This window comes from Oppia nitens, unplaced genomic scaffold (genome assembly GCF_028296485.1).
Source record: "Oppia nitens isolate AA-2021 unplaced genomic scaffold, nextdenovo-longstitch-racon4-pilon3 scaffold23_pilon_pilon_pilon, whole genome shotgun sequence".
Taxonomy (NCBI): domain Eukaryota; kingdom Metazoa; phylum Arthropoda; class Arachnida; order Sarcoptiformes; family Oppiidae; genus Oppia; species Oppia nitens.
Window position 1 is genome coordinate 1,432,836 of NW_026533203.1, and position 20,530 is coordinate 1,453,365.

A 20,530-nucleotide genomic window follows, 5' to 3' on the forward strand; every position below is an offset into this window, starting at 1 on the left:
CCTGACTCTATCTTTACTCTATTTTTATTATAGAAAGTCTATTAGAAACCGCTAACGCAAACAAAATACTATACATTTAATATATAAAATAAGTTTTAAATAACGAATAAATGTGTTTTCTTACAAATTTATCACAATATTTTCTCAYGAAATTTGACTATATATAAGCTATAAATGGATTTATACAATAAAACTAATAATAACTAAAATTAAATTACCTAAATTTTAAAATTATAAACTTAAAATAACCTATAACTTTATAAATGTTATTATTAAATATTGTCTGCAATTAAAACACAGATTTAATCCGTAAATTTATTTATATTAAATATTATAAATTAAATTTAAAAAAATATTTTATACATTTTAAAAATTAATAAATAATAATTTTAATTTAAAAACACCATAAAATATTTACTGTATATATACAWAAACTGTAATAAAAAATAAACTTTTTTAACCACAATATCATATATTTTATAATTAAAAATATTTATAAAAAAATCATTTAAAATGAGTGGTAGTATTGGTGTCATCGATGATACCATAAATAGATTTGTTTGACTGCGACAACAGTGAACTCATTGGCGCAAACTGTGAGCCGCCGTCGTAGACCTCCATTGGATACAAGTCGTGGCACTGGACCTGAGCCGAGGCCGCGGACTTCACGGAACCGCAACTCGATATGTTGTCGTCGTTGTAATCGCGATCAAATGGCGGTCGGGTCGCACTTCGCAACTGAGAACCGTCCACTTCGGACATCCAGTCAATGTGACCACTGATTGTCCCCGTCTTAAAGGCTAACAAAAAATACATTGAATTAGACAATTAATATGTGATATAATATAAACAAACGAAGACATACCTCCATAGATCTGTTGTTGTCTGTCAGCGAAYGGTTCGTGTTGTAGGCGTTCCTTAATTTGTCTCTCTTTACGTATTTTACGTGAAATCTTCGTAAATAAATAAAGTTTTCGCACATAAAGTAATGACATTATCACCAATGCGTTCACTAAATTGGCACATATTATGGATAGGGTTCTGTCGGAAGTACCGGCTATTCAATCAAAATAATAAAATTGTAATTACTATAACATTTTATACTATATATAAAAATAATGTATTATTATTATTATTACCAGATAGGAGAAGCCAAGTTAACCATATGACTGCCGTTGATAGGACACAAGCCATTATCCAACGGGGCTCACGATTCTGATCGTAGCATTTCCAGGTAAGGGCAGCAAAAAATATGCTTATAAGGAGCAGTTGTATGACATAGAGAAGTGATACGATTATCTCAGAGTCAAACAATACTATCGATTTATTTGAAGAACACTTCCAAATCCCTTCATATAGACCGGGATGTGGTGGGTAACTGATCAGCCAAATGGTAGTCAGTATTAACTGTAGGAATACCAGTCCCGATGAAATGAATACAAGTGCTGTGGGAGATGACAATCGTAACGGTTGTGAATGATTTTTAAGTATCATTAGTCGCCATGTGTTTAACACTTTGACAAGTAATCCGCTTATGATTATTGTATATGAAATTGACAATCCTATGTGTAAAATAATATTAATTATAATTATAATCAATAAATACATGTGTATGTATACATCAATTATATAATATGATAGTAGATTAACAATAATACAAAATATATATAAAAAAATAATACCTATTCTTCTGAGCGCACAAACAGTTATAGAAACGGGTATTAAAAATACAAAATTTGTCAAAAAAGCTATAAATAGACCAAACAATATTTGATAGCCAACTACTGTTGTACCGACAGCTACTGGGAATACCAGCAAAAAATACACGACACATATAAGAACCGATATTACTCCGAGTGCCGATAGCACGGCAACCAGTAAACTCCAGGTGCGTCTCAATTGAACTACCATTTGTGGTCGCCATTGATTTTCCGAAGTTAACAGTTGTTCACTACTGGTCTCAAATTGTTCAACACATTTATCACAATTGCGGACACATTTGGCCCTAACATTAGGAAAGTCATTCTTGATATTACTTGAGGTTAAGGATGCGCTGCTAGAGATGCTGTTCAGAGAATCGGGCGTTAAGTCTACCAATAGTATAGGTTTAGAGCCATTGATACGTTTCCACACATGAAATGTATATGAGTTGTCACCAAAATGTATATCATTTTGTTTGTCAATGTTGTCAAATACATTAAGTGATTTCAATTCACTCATTACATATTCACTTAGTATTTGTCTACTGGTATCGGGACAGTCGTCAATGGTTTCCATCAAATGTATATTTTTGCTGCACTTTTCTGTTAAAAATCGTTTCAACCCATTTGCTATTCCTAAAATATTTTTTAAATACAATAATTTTGTAAATTTGTTATATATCAAATAAAATTTTAATTTTTTTAGTATATTTATTTTAAMTCAATATTATTATTATTATTAAATGAAAGTTGAAAATATTTAAATATACTATAACTATTAGATAATTATTGAGCGCAAAATTAATTAAACCAAAATAGGTAGTAATTTTTGTTTTTCAATAACTAATATTAATATTTTATGGAAATGTTATCAAAAATCTAATAAAACAGTATATAAAAAAAATAAAAACTTAAAATTCAGAAAATATTTTAATAAATATGCAAATTTACAATAAATTTATTTCATTGAAAAACTAAACAATAAAAAAGTTGTTAAAAAAACAAACCGTTAACCAAAGCAATAGTCCGCTGAATATGAGGTGAATGTATAAAATCCTTATAAATGATGTGTTCATCTCCAGTACACATGTGTTCATATCGGTTATCAGTGACGGGAGAGTGTGGTAAATGGCAGCCAAACCTTTGCTGCCAATACTGATGCAACCAATTCATTGGTATCAACTGTTGTTCAGTCGGCGATATACGCGACAAGTATTTGGCAAACTGTGGATCACTATATGACTCCATCTGAAGCCAAATTGAGTTCATCGGTAGCCGAGTGCTGATAGACGTGTTGTTGCTGTTAGTGTTGTTATTACTAATACGTGTTTTGTTCATAGATTGCATCCATGAGTGACCGCCAATCCATATAAAGCTAATATAAATTAGAGGTTTAATTAGATAATATTGACTATTGTATTGATAATTATTTAATTGAATTAATTAGTTAAATATGACATACTTTTTAATGAGACTACCAGGAGCATTTTTKATTAGTACTGTATTAACATTTGTATTATTGCCCAAAACTACAACTACTTTACTCTCGCTTTTGGCACTAATAGTTGTCATCACTTTGCGAACGTCATCGGCGGTCATATCCTCACTAATGGCAAACATAAAGTCAACGCAAACCTTCAATTTGTTGGCGTAAATGACAAACAAATTCTTAGACAACTCGTCCGAATAAATGAGATTAACTAAACTCCAGTTGTGGTCAGAGATYAGTTTGATGAGCGCCTGTATCTCCAATCGTTTAGCTGGAGAAGCACCACCTAAATTGAGTTTRCGCTCTTGTCTTTGACCTATAGGTGTTATTGTGGATGTCGTCGGTGATAGAGATGTTTGAACCAATGATGACGACGCCATCAAATGAATGATTTTATTGTCTCGCAGAATGTTATCTACATTTTGTGCCGATTCTGAATATGTGATCATTGAAACCAATGTCTTTGGCGGTATCTTATTCATAGGTAACGATCCACTCATAAATGTGATTAATCTCTCCTGAGCTCTCTCCCGATTCTCGCAGTCATCAAAGACAACTGCACCCAACTCTATGTTTGGTAATATTGAATGGTTTTTATTAATCACATCCATTGCATAACTAAATGCCAAAAGATTTTCAAACATATCTACAAAATAAAATAATTATATATACATTTATACAGTAATATAATTTATATATTAAATGATAAATACCATTATCAATAGGTCCACAATTAAAAAGATCACCACTGGATCCATGTTTATGCAGAGGCATTATAGCGCCAATAGTCAAACCGCCTATTGGTGTGATCGACATAATTGGTTGCACGGCATTAGATTCGGACACTATATGCAAACACTCGCTATCATTACAAACCGACTTGACCTGACTCAACGGTATCTCATTTGCACTGGTATTATAAGCTCTGGCTTTTGTCACATTTATGAATAGGCCGTCATGTGCTGTAAAAACACCGACATTATGCCAAACCTATGATTTAAAAACAATATTATTAAACGAGATTAGCATTACTATAGAAGTGTGTATAGTATGACTGACCAATGATTTTTGGCTCATTAACCGTAAATTATGTATAAAAAGTGGTGAAATGACATAACCATTTTCGGGATCAAATATCATGTGCCGGTTATCAAATGCTGTCCAAAAAATAATAATAATTAAATGAATGAATTTATTAATAATTTTATAATAAGACATTTGTTATGAAAATATTATATTAATATTACCCAAAAACGTTGAACTCTTTGCCATATCGTAAACAATACGCGATAATTTCGGGTGTCGTCTGAATTCTGGACATAAACCGCGCGGTGTTTTTGGACACAGTGTCCGTCGAGTCATTTCCAAAGCGTTGGCCAACGCGAACAAAGAGTTAATAGTTAATGATGTGTCCCTATCGATGGCGATATCGGGCGGCATTTGTTGGCTGACCCCGTGATTTAGACACTGATCGCCCCTACAGTTGAACAATATTTCCCAAAACTCATTAAACCAAGGATTTCKTGTGTTGTTTATTAGCGATAAATTCGTAAAATAAGATCTAAAAGCAGTGGACGGTTGTATCTGTGATGTTATTGTCAGTACGCCTAAGGATTCGTCAGTATAATCGGGAAACACTTCGCGGCCTTCAATCGATATCCACTGAATATCTCCGACTCTGATCTGTTGATCTGACGGTAGGTTTTTATTTTCGTGAAATAACCGCCTAATCTGGTCGTTGTTCATCAATAATATGACAACTTTGGCTCCATTTTTGGCATTGCGTTTAATGCGAGAGATAGTCGATCCCAAATGTCCAGTCGCTCCGTACCCGTCACTACTCAAACCTATTTCTTCCTCTAATGAGAACTCAATCCCCAAAAAGTTTGATTTAATTTTTAATTCTCGATAAATATCAAGCATTTGTGGTGTAGACTCATAAATAACGGACACATAATGCCACAAAAATCTGACCAATAGTGAGATAATAGTGTCGGCGTATACATCGTTAGGTGTGGACAGACGTAATAGTAATGGATAATCAAATCGGTTATTATATTTGGAATCACGAGACTGAATGGCAACTGTTGTTATGTCAAAAGGATTTGTAACGTCTACTACCGCGTCCACAATCTTAGAGTTATCACCTAAAAGTTGTCCATAAAATCAATATAAAGCTAATTAATWGTAATAACAGTTGCATACCATCCACAACAAAGCCGACCACTGTTTCAGCTGCCGGCAGATTCGGGTGCTCTTCACTGGCCAAAGAATTGCTGAAAAAATTGCTGACATCTCGAGCTATTTTCTGGTGTGACGAACACGTGTCGAGTATGACTGCACCCAACTCTACACCGGGCAGTATCTGTGGGTGCGATTGAATCATATCGTAGGCCCAGAGAAACGCCTCGACGTGTTGGACGCCATGCATGGTATCGATTTGACCGCATTGTAGCGGATTTCGCGGCGACGAGTGGTGTACGTTAAGACTGGCACCCAATACCAGTCCGTCCCGACTCTCCAAATAGAGAAACTCTGGCGACTGTTGTTTGTCAGTATAGAACCGCTTCTTGCGTTGATTACTGTCCTCTTCATCATCAACTGCTGACTCGTCGCCAACTATCAGATCATTACCGGGTCTTATCTATTAATATATATATATATTATGTTTGAATATATTAATTGTATTTGAAGTTTTATAAAAAAATTGCATTTATAATATGTAATTGTATCAATTATTTATTTTATTAATTAGATTATATTGTAAAATTAAATGCATTGTGCTTTATTAATTTAAATAATTAATACCGGTATTATATTATTAGTATAAAATCAAATATGTTTAATTATAATAATTATATAAATTAAAAAACATTTTAAAATTAATTATTACTATAATAATAAAATTAACAGAAAATAGTTATTGAATAATTATCAAAAACTGTAAATTTTGGGAAATTTGAGGTTATTATCTAAACATTAAGCAATATTTATATTTATTAAAAACAATAATTGAAATTAATTAAACCACTATTGGTTTACAAGAAAATACCCACAATAGCCTTGAAAAATATTAGAAATACACCAAAAAATAATATTAAATGATTTAGGTGAAGATAATTTTAACCTTGATCACACTAATTGTGTTTACATAAAGTTAATATGCAAAATATTAAAATATTATTGACCCTTTTAAATATCTATAACAAAAATTATAATTATTTTTTTTGTTTCTAAACTTTAAAAAAATTTATTACATACATAATACTCTACATTTTATAAAAATTATAACTCAAAAATATTTTTAAAACTATTCATAAACAAATTTTTATTTATTTTTAAAATATATGATACACTCCTTTCTTTAAAAAAATATATATAAATTTGTATTATTAAAAAAATCTAAAAAAAAATAATTTTATATTAGGAAATATTTCTGTAAATGTAGTTTATATAATTTGTTATTTTTTGCAAAATTAACATTCAAATAATTTTTATTATATTTTATTTTATTTCAACTATAAATATACTATAAAAAATTAATGTATTTAAATAATAAAAAAAATTGTCGTACGATTTGCATAAAAACAAAATATGAGAGATAAATTATATATATCATTTTTTATTTTTTATGCAAATCATACAATTTTTTAATTATTTAAAAACAATAATTTTTAATACATTTGTTTATAAATTAATATTGAATTTCCATTTTGATCATAAAAATTATCATGAATAAATTAAGCACTATTTATTATAATATTGATAATTAAAAAAAATTATACATTAATATTATTCACAATATTAGCCTTCAGAATATATTTTAAATATATTTAAAAAAAACAAATAAAACTCTACGACTATCCCAGTCCTCTAAATGTTAGGACCGGTATTAGTTAATATTGGCTTAAGTGTCCACCCGATGGGCACAATGCCATAAATAACATGTAAAAAGGTGTAGTAAAACAATTGAAGAATTGGGTATATAAAGAGCTGATCATTTTGGTGACAATCTATCAGACTTTTGTAGTTTTATAATAACTTTGTTGTGTAAAACAGCTTTAATTTGAAACCAATTGTAATCATGAAATTCTTGGTAGTCATTGCATTGTTGGCTATGTGTGCCACAGTCTATGCTAACAAATATATTTTGGTCAGTCGACACAATGACAACCATGGTAATAACCGTGGATGGGACAATGGTAACGGCAATTGGGGCAACAATCACGCCAGTGTCCATAGATGGGACAACCGCGACGATAATGGTCATAGAGGAGGCAACAACTGGAACCGTCACGGAGACAATGGATGGAACAACAATAACAACAATGGACACAATGGATGGGATAATGGTAACCGTGGAGGTTGGGGACACGGAAAAGTTATCTTGGTCAGAAGTCATGAAAATCGGGGTCATTACTAAAAGCAAAGCTATAACAATCTAAGCTATATATATATGTCTATGTTTTTGTCTAAATTAATGTTTGTTTTCTTTAAAATTATTTGTTAAAAAATTTTAAGACACAATTGAAATTGAAGTAAAGTATTTTTGTCAAAATTTGCTCAATTATTGTTTTTTATTTTGTTTCTAAATAAAATATTTTCTAAATTTAATGATTTATTTTATTAACTTTTAAAGTTTAACAATAAAATAACTACATTTAACTATTGAATATTATAATATTAAAACTAATTATATTATTATTAGTTCATCAAAATATATTTAATTAAATTAAAAATATTTAATTAAAAATAATACATATTCTGGTGATAAATAAATAAGAAATATTTAATTAAATATTTTGTGTTTTTAGTAAATATAATTAAATATTATATCTTAAATCCGTAAAAATAGATTATAAAGTACTAAATATAGCAGAGTTTTTGCTTAAAGTTATAGTTTTAACGAACAGTAAATATATACAAATAACAATAAATGATATAAAAATTACCAAAAATATTAGACAAAAAAGCATTAGTTGTGTTAAACATGTGAATGCAATCAATTAGTAAAAATTATATTATTCTGTTGTATTAGTTATTAAGTTTGAAAATGAAATTATGTGTATTTTTTACCTTTTATTAATAAAAATATGATATCAATTTGTAATACTGTTATACATTATTATTAATTGTAATTTAAATAGATATTAGAATAAATTACAAATTGATTAAATATATATTTTTACTAATAAATGATTATTTATAAAAAATAATTAATATTTAAGTAAATATTTTGGTAGTTTTTAGTAAATATTTTATTGAATAATTTCAATTTTTTAAATAAATATTTTATGATGCACTAATTATTATACTGTTTATACAAAATATAAATAATTTTTAGAAACTTTAAATTACATCTATTTTGACTTTACTGTTATAAAGTAACTATTAATTATTTAATTTGAAAAATATATCAAATGTGATATTAAATAACATTAAATTGATTATTAAATTAAGATCAATGAAATCACATTTTTATTTTTAAATTTTTTTCTTCACATATGTTTAACCTCATTAACACCCAAATTTCAAAACTTTTTAACCAAATAACAAATATTTTTATTAATTTAATATAACTTTTTCAATAATCTATTAAAATTTATTTATTATAAATAACTGAAACTTTAATAATATTAAATAACAATAAAAATTATCAATAAATAAATTAATCGGTAATAATTTTTATTGCTACAAAACTAACCTTGCAATTGAAAATTGAATAACATAAATATTTTATATAAATATCGGTTAAATTATTGTAAAACTTTAAATTAAATTTAATATTTWGAAATTAATTATTGAATTCAAAGAAAAATTATAATGAAATCAATAATATTAAGTCTATTATTTGCCGGAACAGTACTGTCCAGTCGTGACTGGAGTGATGACCGATGGAACGGTCGTCGGGAGGATAATGACGACTGGGATCGCAAATTAGTGCGATGGGACAGTTGGGATAACGATAATGACTGGAAAAATGATCGGTCAGATGATTGGAACCGACAATTGGGAAARGGATGGAACAGAAACTGGGATAATGACTGGAACGACAAGGGAGACGATAGACTGGCCGGTYTAAGTGCTGGACTGGGAGCTGGATTGGGTGCAGGACTAGACTGGAAAAATGGTAAACCTGGCATCGGTCATAATCGTGGTTGGGGTATCATTAAATTGAAAAGTGGTGTTATACGCAATGGTGGTGGTGCCGGTGCTGGTATTGGCTCCGGTATGGATAGAGGATCGCAAAAGAAATGGTACTAAATAATTATAGCAAACCCTATATTGTATTGATATTAATAATTTTTTGTACTGTATATAAAACATATAAATTTCATGTATTGTATAATAAAATCAAAATAAAAATTTTCAGATTTAAATTTGATAATTATCATTTATAATTGTAAAAGATATATCTATTAGCGTTAAATAAATTGTTATTTTAAAATATGTTTTTTACACAAACTTTAGATTATAAAAATGATAAATGTATATTTAAAAATTTTAATGTGTACAGTGTACATGTTTTAATTTAATGTAGATATAAAATGTCACTTTGAGTAGCAATTTATGACAACTTATAACTTTATAACCTAATAATTAATATTGTAGATCAACAGTGTAGACATCAATATTAATATTAACATTATATACCATAATATATTSTAACAAATTAGCAATTCATAAATATACTAAAAAATATATAGTATAATAAATTTAATGTTACAGTAATTGTAAGTAATATTCTGTATACATCAACAAMAAAAAATTATTCTATCAKATATACATTAATTTTGTAAACAGAAATAAATTATTGTATGATTTCTAATGATTTACAGCTAAGATATCAATATTTTTATACTTATTAATAATATAAATTATTAGTCCTTTAAATAAATATAGCATTCATTATATAATATATTGAACTATATTTTTTTAATAGAGTTCAATTTATATTGACAGTATTTAATTTAATTACAATAATTAAGTGTATAATACTATTTTTTATTTTTTGCAGATATTATATCAATAAGACATTTAGATGTACTATATATAAAAATATTGTACATATAATACAATACCAGAATATATTTATACTGTATTTATTGTTTTATAGTTCTATTATATTCATAAAAAATTTGATATACAAACTTATTTTTAAAGTATAATGTTATTAAAAGCGAAAGTGTAAATAAAAATAAAAAAGTGTTTTTTACAAATTGCTATCATTTTATAAATCTATGAAAATAAAAATTTAGTTTATATTTTTTACCTCAATATTTCAAAATTTAAAAAACAAATAAATATACGTAATATTTATTTTTATTAATTTTAAAAATTATTGAGAAAATCACTATTAAATTATAAACAATAAAAATTTATTAAATAAAGATAAGATTATATTTTACACTGTATATAATATAGTAAATATACAGTAATAATCCGTTTTAGTAATATACTTGAATTGAGTACTGTTATACATTTATTAATTCATARATTAATTAATTAATTAAAAATATAAAAAACAATAAATTAAAGGACATTAAAAAATTAATAATAAATAAGTAAATACAAATTGAAGGGTATCACAACCCCCACCCAAATGTAACATTTGTATATAAATAAGTGCATCAATTGATTTGCAAAATAATTACAATCATTTGATAATTTACATAAAACTTGTGTTTTAAGTAAAACAGTTTATTAATAATACAAATATGAAGTTTATGTTAGCTTTAGTTTTGTTGGCCACTGTTGTGTACGCMAATCGTCACCGAAATCATCGCAATGACGACCATAATGGYGGTTCAGTAAGTGTTTGGGTCTCACGGGATGACCATAGAGGAGGACATAACAGACATAGAGATGAGAACACCCGTTACGGTTGGGATTGGAATGACAGACACGATAGACATCAAAGATATGAAAGAAGAGACCGACACGACAACAATGATTGGGACAGACATAGCCGTAACGATAGACACAACGACAATGGATTGGGTCGTGGAAATAGAGGTGGTTGGGCTCATGGCATTCTCAGTGCCGGTGCTGGTGCTGGACAGGGATCAGGTTTGGATCGACATAATAGACACTGGTAATTTAGACACTACTTTATTGTAAATGACTGTATATTATGTAAAATTACTGTACATTTTCTTTGTATTAAACAACTAATTTCGTGTAAATTTTTTTATCTTTGAAAATAAACTTTTCTAATCCAATCATTAAAAAAAATTATGTCATATTATTTTAATATGTAATGAAATATAATTATATCTTATAAATTATAATATTTACCATTTAGATTAAAAACTTTAATATATATAATGATAAAAGCATCAAATAATTGATATTTGAATTTGAATTTTAACATAAATATATTACATTATTTTTATAATAATATAAGCTCTTTATACATACATTATGTTCATTTGGGTCATTTAGTTCATGAATTAAATGATGATTTTTATAATGATGTTGTTGTTGATGATGATGTTGTTGAGCAATAATTATTGAGACACATAACAGCAACACACAAATAGATGTAAGTATTTTATGCATTTTTATTTTTAATTAAAACTAAAAATAAAACTGTTATCCTGGTAAATTCACATATTTTTGTTTGTATTCCTTGATCCTATATAAATTGGAAAAAATATATATATGTAAAATTAATATTTTAATAAAATTATAATTAGTACAATTAATAGTATTGCATAAATTATAAAAAGCTATTGATTTTTACACACATTTAAAAATTACTTTATTTAARATATAATGTCTATAAATAGATTTTTTTTTGAAAATATTATTGTTTAAGGTTAGCAATAAATTTTTTTAAAATGTTGATTATATTTGCAAAAATATTAAAATTTAAAATTTATGTCAAGAAATAAGCCGTCAGTAATGCAACACTTGAAATGTCAATTGAGTAAAAAAAAATTATTTATTAATTGGTTCATTCATTAACACAATATACACAGTTTTACGGTTAACTATCATATAATACAGTTTTACGGATATTTACACAATAAAAGTAATGATTTTTGTTGTCATTATAATCGCTGTGCAATCGTTGGGCATATTATTTCTCAATTTGTTGTTTTCAAAGTCATTGATAATAAATAATAACGACAACAATGTTAATAATTATAACAACAATTGTGATAACATAAGCGACAAACAATCAACAACAACAAAATAATACAATTTTTCAATCGAGTAAATGATTTTTTTGTGCGAAAAAATTTAATTATACTGTTTTAACTTTAAATTATTTGTATCTATTTTTTAGATATATTTTTTTAAAAAAAAAGTTTAGATTTATTTTTTGTTATAGTAGTAATAGTAATAATAGTTTGTTTTGGTCTATGTCTTATATAATCTTATTTAAGGTTTTAGTTTATAAAAACAATTACAAAGTTTAATAAACCTATTATTATTTGATGTCTTTCTAAAGTTTTTTATGTTAAATCATTGCCAAAAAAGATTAGTGTATTTTGAAAATTGAAAATTTTATTTACCTAAAAGGATAAGGATATTGGCGCCGGCAGTTTGACACTTGTGTATGTGTTTGTATGTGTAAACTTGTTATGTTCAAAGCTAACATCTCAAGTATCTAAAAAGGGCACCGGTAGATCAGGTTTACCTATTAAAATGCAGGCATAAAATGCTATTCAAAAAAATATATAATATTTATCTAGTCTGACATTTAGTTTATTTTTTGAGTCAAAGCTATGTTTGCGGAAATATTTATAATTTTAACGATGTTTTCATTATTTAAATTACATTRAATTTAACATTTGAATTATAAATAACCAATCATATTTTTTATATTATAAAAATATACTGTATATTTTAACTATTATGTAATTTTAAAATTGATTTTAAAATAGTTTTTCATAAATGTTGTTTAAAATATTACACATTTTAATAAGTCTATATAAAGTTAAAATAGATGTATTATTATTTTTATAAATTTAAATATTTAATAATTAATAAACCATTCAAACTATTCTTTAAATAAAAACAAATGTGAATGACTTGTAGTACAATCATAATATATTTGTGATAATTGTTGAAAAATATAATTAGAAACTAGCAAAACAATATACAGTATATAAATTATATATATGTTATATACTGTATTATTATTATTATATAAAGTTTGTTGTTTATGAAAACATAAATAGAAACTTATTGTTGTGTACAATACATACAAATTATGGTTATTGTGTGAAATGATAACTAAAAATTTAATTGAGGCCAACCATAATTGTAATATACATATCATATAATCATCATATCATAGATATATTATGTTTTTAAGAATATACATAGTATTCATAGTTTCATAGTATTTATTTTTAAATAAATTTATGTCTAATATTTTATTTTCAGTTTATTATTTAGGTATTTCCGTTTATATCGCAGAAACTCTTTAAAAATACAATTATATAGTAGATCTGATTATATGCATAAATATATTAAAGTTATACAGTATAAACTATATTATTATAATATTATTTATATCTTAAATATACTGTATTATTAGTACCACAAGTATTTAATAGTAATACTATAAAATGCAAACTAAATTGTCATTATATGATATCAATAAATTTGTTTCTCATGAGAAATCGTTGCCTCATTATTAAAGATATAATTATTTATTATTATTTTTATTGAAAATTATTGATATATGTGGTTAACGAGTGCTATCAAATAGTGTGACCCTATATAAAATCTTAAAACAAAAAAATKGTGTTAATTTAGGAATCAATAACTTCAGGGATAATAAATKGTTGAAATTAACCTATTTATATGTATTTATGCACTTAAATATTTTATTTTAAAAAAATAAATTGAATTAGTGTCCGATTTATTATATTAAAAAATATAACTTACTAAAAAAATTTTTCAAAAATCTTTGTTATATAAAATAAATATAATGATATAAAMAAATTTCTATACTGTATATAATAATTTTTTAAAACTAAATAATAGCAAAATAATTAATAATTAATAATTTGATAAATAAATAAATAAATATTAATAACATAAAAAATAAGAAATGCATAAATAAATGTAAGATTAAACAATTTAATTAATTAGTTAATATATTATCAACATAATTGAACATTTGAACTAAAAATTTATCTTTTCTTACTAAATATAGATAAATTTAAGTTAAAATATGACCTTTAAATTTAAAAATACTAACTGTCATAAAACATAGCAAAATATGAGAAAAACTGTGTCAAAATTGAATACATAAAGCATATCATTCAATGATAATACTGTATATAATACAGTATATAAAATATATTTTAATTTATGATATAATATACTGTATGAGTCATATACTGTACTAYAGAATATAATTATWATAATAATTATATTGTATTTAAAAATAATAAAATAAAACTATCCTTATACAGCCTTAAAACAAATAATTAAAAATAAATTCAATTGCATATTTGACATATTAAGTAATTTTAATTTATAATATGGTATTTTAAAATAAATATATCATATACATTTTAACAAATAAATACTTTCATTACACATTTTTAAATTTTACTWACATAACAACACACCATAACTATCATTGAAATTGTAGGTGTTTTGTATAAAAGATAACCTTTTTTGTTAAAGTTAATTATATAAATATTTAATGTATGCAATTAAGCAAAAATATAATAAATTATTACAATCTTTTATAACTTATTTTATAATATATTTAAACATACTGTATAATAAACAATCTTTATTTTTTTTAATTTTTTTTCTTATAAAATTGAATAGATTTAAATTAAATAGAACATTTTTAAAAAACTAAAAAATAGTATTACATAATATGCATATCAACTATATGTAAATTTTTACTATATTTAAAATAAATGTTATTTATATTTTAAATAATCAATTGTAGTTTAATATGCTCTAAAAATGTCAATATATTTGTTGTGTATATAAGACTACTGTAGGCAAGAAAACAATATAATTATTTAATATTAATTTCATAAATAATATTTCTTTTTTAAACTCTAGAATTTCTTAAAATATTAATATATTTATATGAAACTACAGATTTCATTAATTAACTTTATAAATCTTATTATTATAATTATATATAATTATATTTTTTTTTAATTTATATATTTATTTAATATCTTAAATGGTGAGAAACTGTATATCATTGAAAGTTTTTTTGGCACTTTATTATATAAAATAATGTAATTATAATAGTGTTATCATATTGTAATTGAAATTAACTTAATTGGCAACTGAATGATAGTTACACTTTTAGAACAATAGAAATGAAAGTTTAATTAAATAAATTATTCATAAAWGTTAACATTTTTTWAAAAATTCAGTTTAATTTTAATGACCGCATGTCTTGTGACACATTTTATACAAATAAAATTATATGTTGTAATTAATAATTTTTTGGTACATAAAAAAAAGAAATATTATTTTATTTACAAATATATTATTTTTTGATTACCGTACTTAAAATTATAGATAAATATTTTTTTTGCAAATATTTAAAAAAAAATAATTCAAATATTCAAATGTATTACTAAAGTTATTTTTAAATTAACAATATTTTTACAAATTTAATCTAAGGTAAGATTCACTATAACTACAGATACTGTAATATGCAATTTAAGAAATTATTGTTTTAAATAATATTTTTAAACAATTTTTAAGTTGTTCTGAACTTTTATAAAGTCTACATATATTTAGTGATGATATGGTGCACACAATAAATGGCTAATTAACCTGAATTTTCAATGACTGATATCATGATTGATGAGAGTATTGCGTTTACAACAGTGACTATAGTTTTATAATACAAATATAAATATATGGAAAAAACATAAAATTTTCTATTATTGCCAAAAGTTAAAAATGTATTTTTAGTTTTACTTATCATTTAATTTGTATACTWCTACTACTACATGCATATAAAGTTTTTTTCTAAAATTTTAAATTACTAAAAACATTTAGTAAAATATATAATTTTAAAAATTTTAAATAATATTTTTAAATAAAATATATCCTATGTTATCTAAAATGTTTATTATTAACAGCACAAATTAAATATCTTTTATTAAACACTTTTTAGTTATTAGTTTTAATACTAATAAATAATAATCTACTTTATATTTTACATTACCTTGCAAATTTAAAATTATTAAAATTAGTTTTATAAATATATCTGAAAAATTACTAAATATATCATATTTGTTAACATATAAATAAATAAAAAAATATTTTTTAGTATTTATAATATTAAGCACTGTATAAATAAATTATTCATGTTATTAGTATAATATAAACTTTTAACTATTAAAATTTTATTTTTTATATTAATTGTAGAATAAAAGATATTCATTATTATCATATTTTTATAAAAATATTATATCATATCTGAGTATTTACTATCTATTATATATATTTTCATACTGTATATTTGATAATCTTGATTAAATATTTTATCTATTTTGATAATTTTAATCGATAATATATAATAATTAATTGAAAATACATTATATTATTAATTAATATGCACATTTACTAGTGCCATAAATTTTAAATAACAATTAAACATTGATAAAACTTATATAATTTTACATTAAGTTTTAAATATAATTATATTAATTAATTTCAATAATTGCATTTTAAGCATTGTTTCATTTTAGTATAACTTATAGTTTCAAAAAATATAATTATTATTTAAAAATTATATTAAAAAATAATTAATGTTTAATTATTTTAATTTTTATAATTTTTAATATTATTAAAACTTATTTACCGTTAAATATTAATTAGTAATCCAATAAATGATAAATAGATATCCAAACATTTAACTTATATCTTATAATTTAAAACAAATATTTATCATAATTTAAACTACACTTTAAGATAATTCACAACACTTTTATTGTAGTATCGTTTTAAAATATTTATAAATATATATTTTTCGTATAACAGAAATTTTAAAAAAATATTATTTAAAAATAGTTCAAATAAAAATTTTATAAAAAAATATTGAAAATTTTTTAGTCAAACAAAAAATATATTATTAATATATAATGAAATAGATTTTCAACGAAAAATTATATTACATTTATAACACATTGATTGTTGATTATACTGATTGCACAACCAAACAGACAAACACAACAATCATTTTACACACACATATAGACAGACAGCACTTACATGTTATTGCTGTAAGGGTTTGGCTATTGAAGGGAAGGGCTGTTCTCATGTGAATAGAGTTATTCTTGTTTTTTATTGATTGTTATTATTATTATTATTATTATTATTATATTTATTTTATTATATCATTCACTTATGTATAAAAGTTGTATTTTTGAAAAACATATCACAAAAAAATGTTTTCAAACCAATAGATTAGACACAGAGATTACTATATAAGAAAAATGTTGTTATATTACAGCCAAAGTCATTGAGAGAAAAATAAAAATTATATTATAAATATATATTTTATATAATAACTCGTCAAACAAGTTATTTCATTTCATTAGTTTTAGGAGTGCATAGCACACACATAGCACAAGTATGTCCTGTTATCTAACACGAAATAGCACCTGTAGGTATTGCATGTGTAATGTTTTATCGTATGTACAATATATATATACATTATATAAAATATAAATTTACAGTATATATAACTTGAAATAAGGTGAGACTCTATGACTTACATTTAGTATTGTTATACGAGTGGCAAAATATTTTATCTTTTAAATAGCTTTTAATAAGACAACACTTTAAAAATATATAAATTATATAATATTTTATTTTATGCTCAACGAGTTATGTGCTAAAAACATATTCATAAAAGTTTGTTAAAATATTGTTAAATATAGCATTTAAAATAAATTAAATTAAGATTAACATTTACAATTAAGTGTTATTATTAAAATATTAAAATATTTTTTTAAACTATATTAATTGTAACATTAATAAGATTTAATTAGTTATTTTTTGTGTAATTTTCCCAATTTTATAATTTAGATTATCTAACACATATAAAGTTTATTATATTAATTTAGCTCATAAAAGTAAAAATATTATAAATATTAAATTATATTATAGAAAAAACATAATTTATGAAATTCATTTATTATTTATATTACTAAACAATTTATTATTAATAAATTTCTATAAAACTATTTGATGATTATATTAATTGATTTTATTTATAACACACAACTTTATGTGTTTATTATAAGATATATTTCCAAAACATTTCTTTAATAAGCAAAATAAATGATAACAATGACATTAAAACCACAAATACATATGAAATTCATTAATATATCTATTTTTATATATATTTTTTAACAAAAATACTTTCGCTTCGAGTGAAAGATTTTTTGTCTGAAATTTTTATATTTTAAGTAATTTTAAAAACAAGTTTTTCAATAAATTTTATCATAAAAATAATTACCCTTTATAATGATAATTATATCATATTTGTAATTTATAAAGGTTTAAGTAATGCTATAAGGTTAAAAGGTTTATTGTTAATATCATAAAATTTTATATTAAACATAAATATTAAAATAAAAATAACTTTAAAAATCATTTTTTAAAGTATTTATTTTGAACATATATAGAAATTATTTGTTTACAATAAATAAATAAAAATTATATAAAGTACATTATAATGTAAGTTACATTTTATTTAGTAAATCACGATTTTAATTTAAACACATCTAATTTATAAATTATATAACAATATTATAAAAAGCTATATACTATTCAAATAAAATAAACAAACAAATTGTTTGTAACAATAATCACATATTCAATATCAAGTGGGAGGAGATCTCAAAAAACGATTTTATTCATGCGTTTAATTCATAAAATTTTACTTTTTATTTTATTATTAAAATATAAGATCATTGTATAATACAATGTTGTAAACAATATTTTTATGTACAATAAATTTATTTATTTGTTAAATAAGTATTCAATTGTTAAATAAATTTTATATATAGTATTAATACTGTATTATATTTTTCACATACATTGATTGTACATTACATTACATATTTAAATTAATACTATGAACTCTAAATTTTATATCAATGAACTTTAAATATTTTCTTAAAAATACCATTGTTTATATAATTATATATAAATAATTTATATTATAATTAAAAATATTTTTCAAAATAATCATATTATTATATATTGTTTTTTAATTTTTTTATGCAATTACCTTATAATTAGTTTTGCATGAAATAGCTCAAAAATATATATATATTAATTTATTTGTTTTATTTACATTTTCAATTATGAATAACTTTGGCATGTTTTAATAATAGAAATTATTTATTATTATTTTTAAAATAAAAAACAAATATTTTTAAAAATCAAAGTTTGTCCAAAAATAAACAAATTTATAAAACAGGAAACAACTTTTTAAAAGCCGTTTAAATATTTAAATAACTGTTGATTTCCTTTACTAACATCAAAGTTAACGACAAAATTATGTCTAACATGTAGTCCTCGTTAAACAACAAGTAATGTACAGTTTGTTTGTTTGTTTCCTAAAAATTCAAACCTCAAGTATGAAACCACTGTTTTATATTTAATGAGTTTGTGTCCTCCGGGCTTATAATTAAAACTTTTATAAAAATATTTTAATTAGTTTATATACATTTATATTAAAAATTAATATTTTAACTTAATTTAAATATTACTAGTATTTGTAATATAACTAAAAATATAACAACAAATAACACATAAATTAATTAAAATAAAAATAAATTAATTTAACAAACTGTTTATTTGCATAAACAATAAAATATTAAAAGCTTATAAAAATATTTTATTATAAATTATTTATTTATGATTTTTAATTTATTAATAAAATCTAATTTTGAATTATATCTTAATTTATTATATTTAATATGAGTTATTCTTATATATTGTAAAAAATGTTTAGTCATTATATTTTACGGTATAATAAAATAAGAATAATTAGAGCATTCGTTGATTAGTATTTTAATGCAATTATTTATTTTTATTATCAATTATTATTTACATAAACCAAATCATATTATCAAATAATGTAAGCATAAAAACAAGTTGAAAATTAAAAGCCTAGTATTACCTGACAAAATGATTAATATTTTTAAAATATGATCAGATTTTAGTCTTTAGACTTATTTTTTAAAAAACAAACAAATTGATTATATTTAGAACAAAATAATAAAAACATAATTTAAATTACTAAGTAAAGTCAAATTATTTGATTTTTTATTGTTATTTAAGTCTAAATCAAAATATT

The 20,530-nt window shown here is 23.1% G+C and overlaps 1 protein-coding gene across 1 annotated transcript; it reads right to left on the reverse strand.

Moving 5' to 3' along the window:
* Nucleotides 1-504: 504 nt before the first annotated feature.
* Nucleotides 505-17,071, reverse strand: LOC128953829 (metabotropic glutamate receptor 2-like). The gene is made up of 12 exons (XM_054299351.1): nucleotides 17,015-17,071; nucleotides 11,611-11,827; nucleotides 5,395-5,833; nucleotides 4,437-5,336; nucleotides 4,249-4,346; nucleotides 3,903-4,179; nucleotides 3,163-3,835; nucleotides 2,708-3,075; nucleotides 1,683-2,336; nucleotides 1,140-1,562; nucleotides 866-1,057; nucleotides 505-800 (listed from the first exon to the last, which is right to left on the reverse strand). The coding sequence occupies exons 2-12, from the start codon at nucleotides 11,749-11,751 to the stop codon at nucleotides 505-507; spliced, it is 4,461 nt and encodes a 1,486-aa protein (XP_054155326.1). The 5' UTR covers nucleotides 11,752-11,827; nucleotides 17,015-17,071.
* Nucleotides 17,072-20,530: the final 3,459 nt, after the last annotated feature.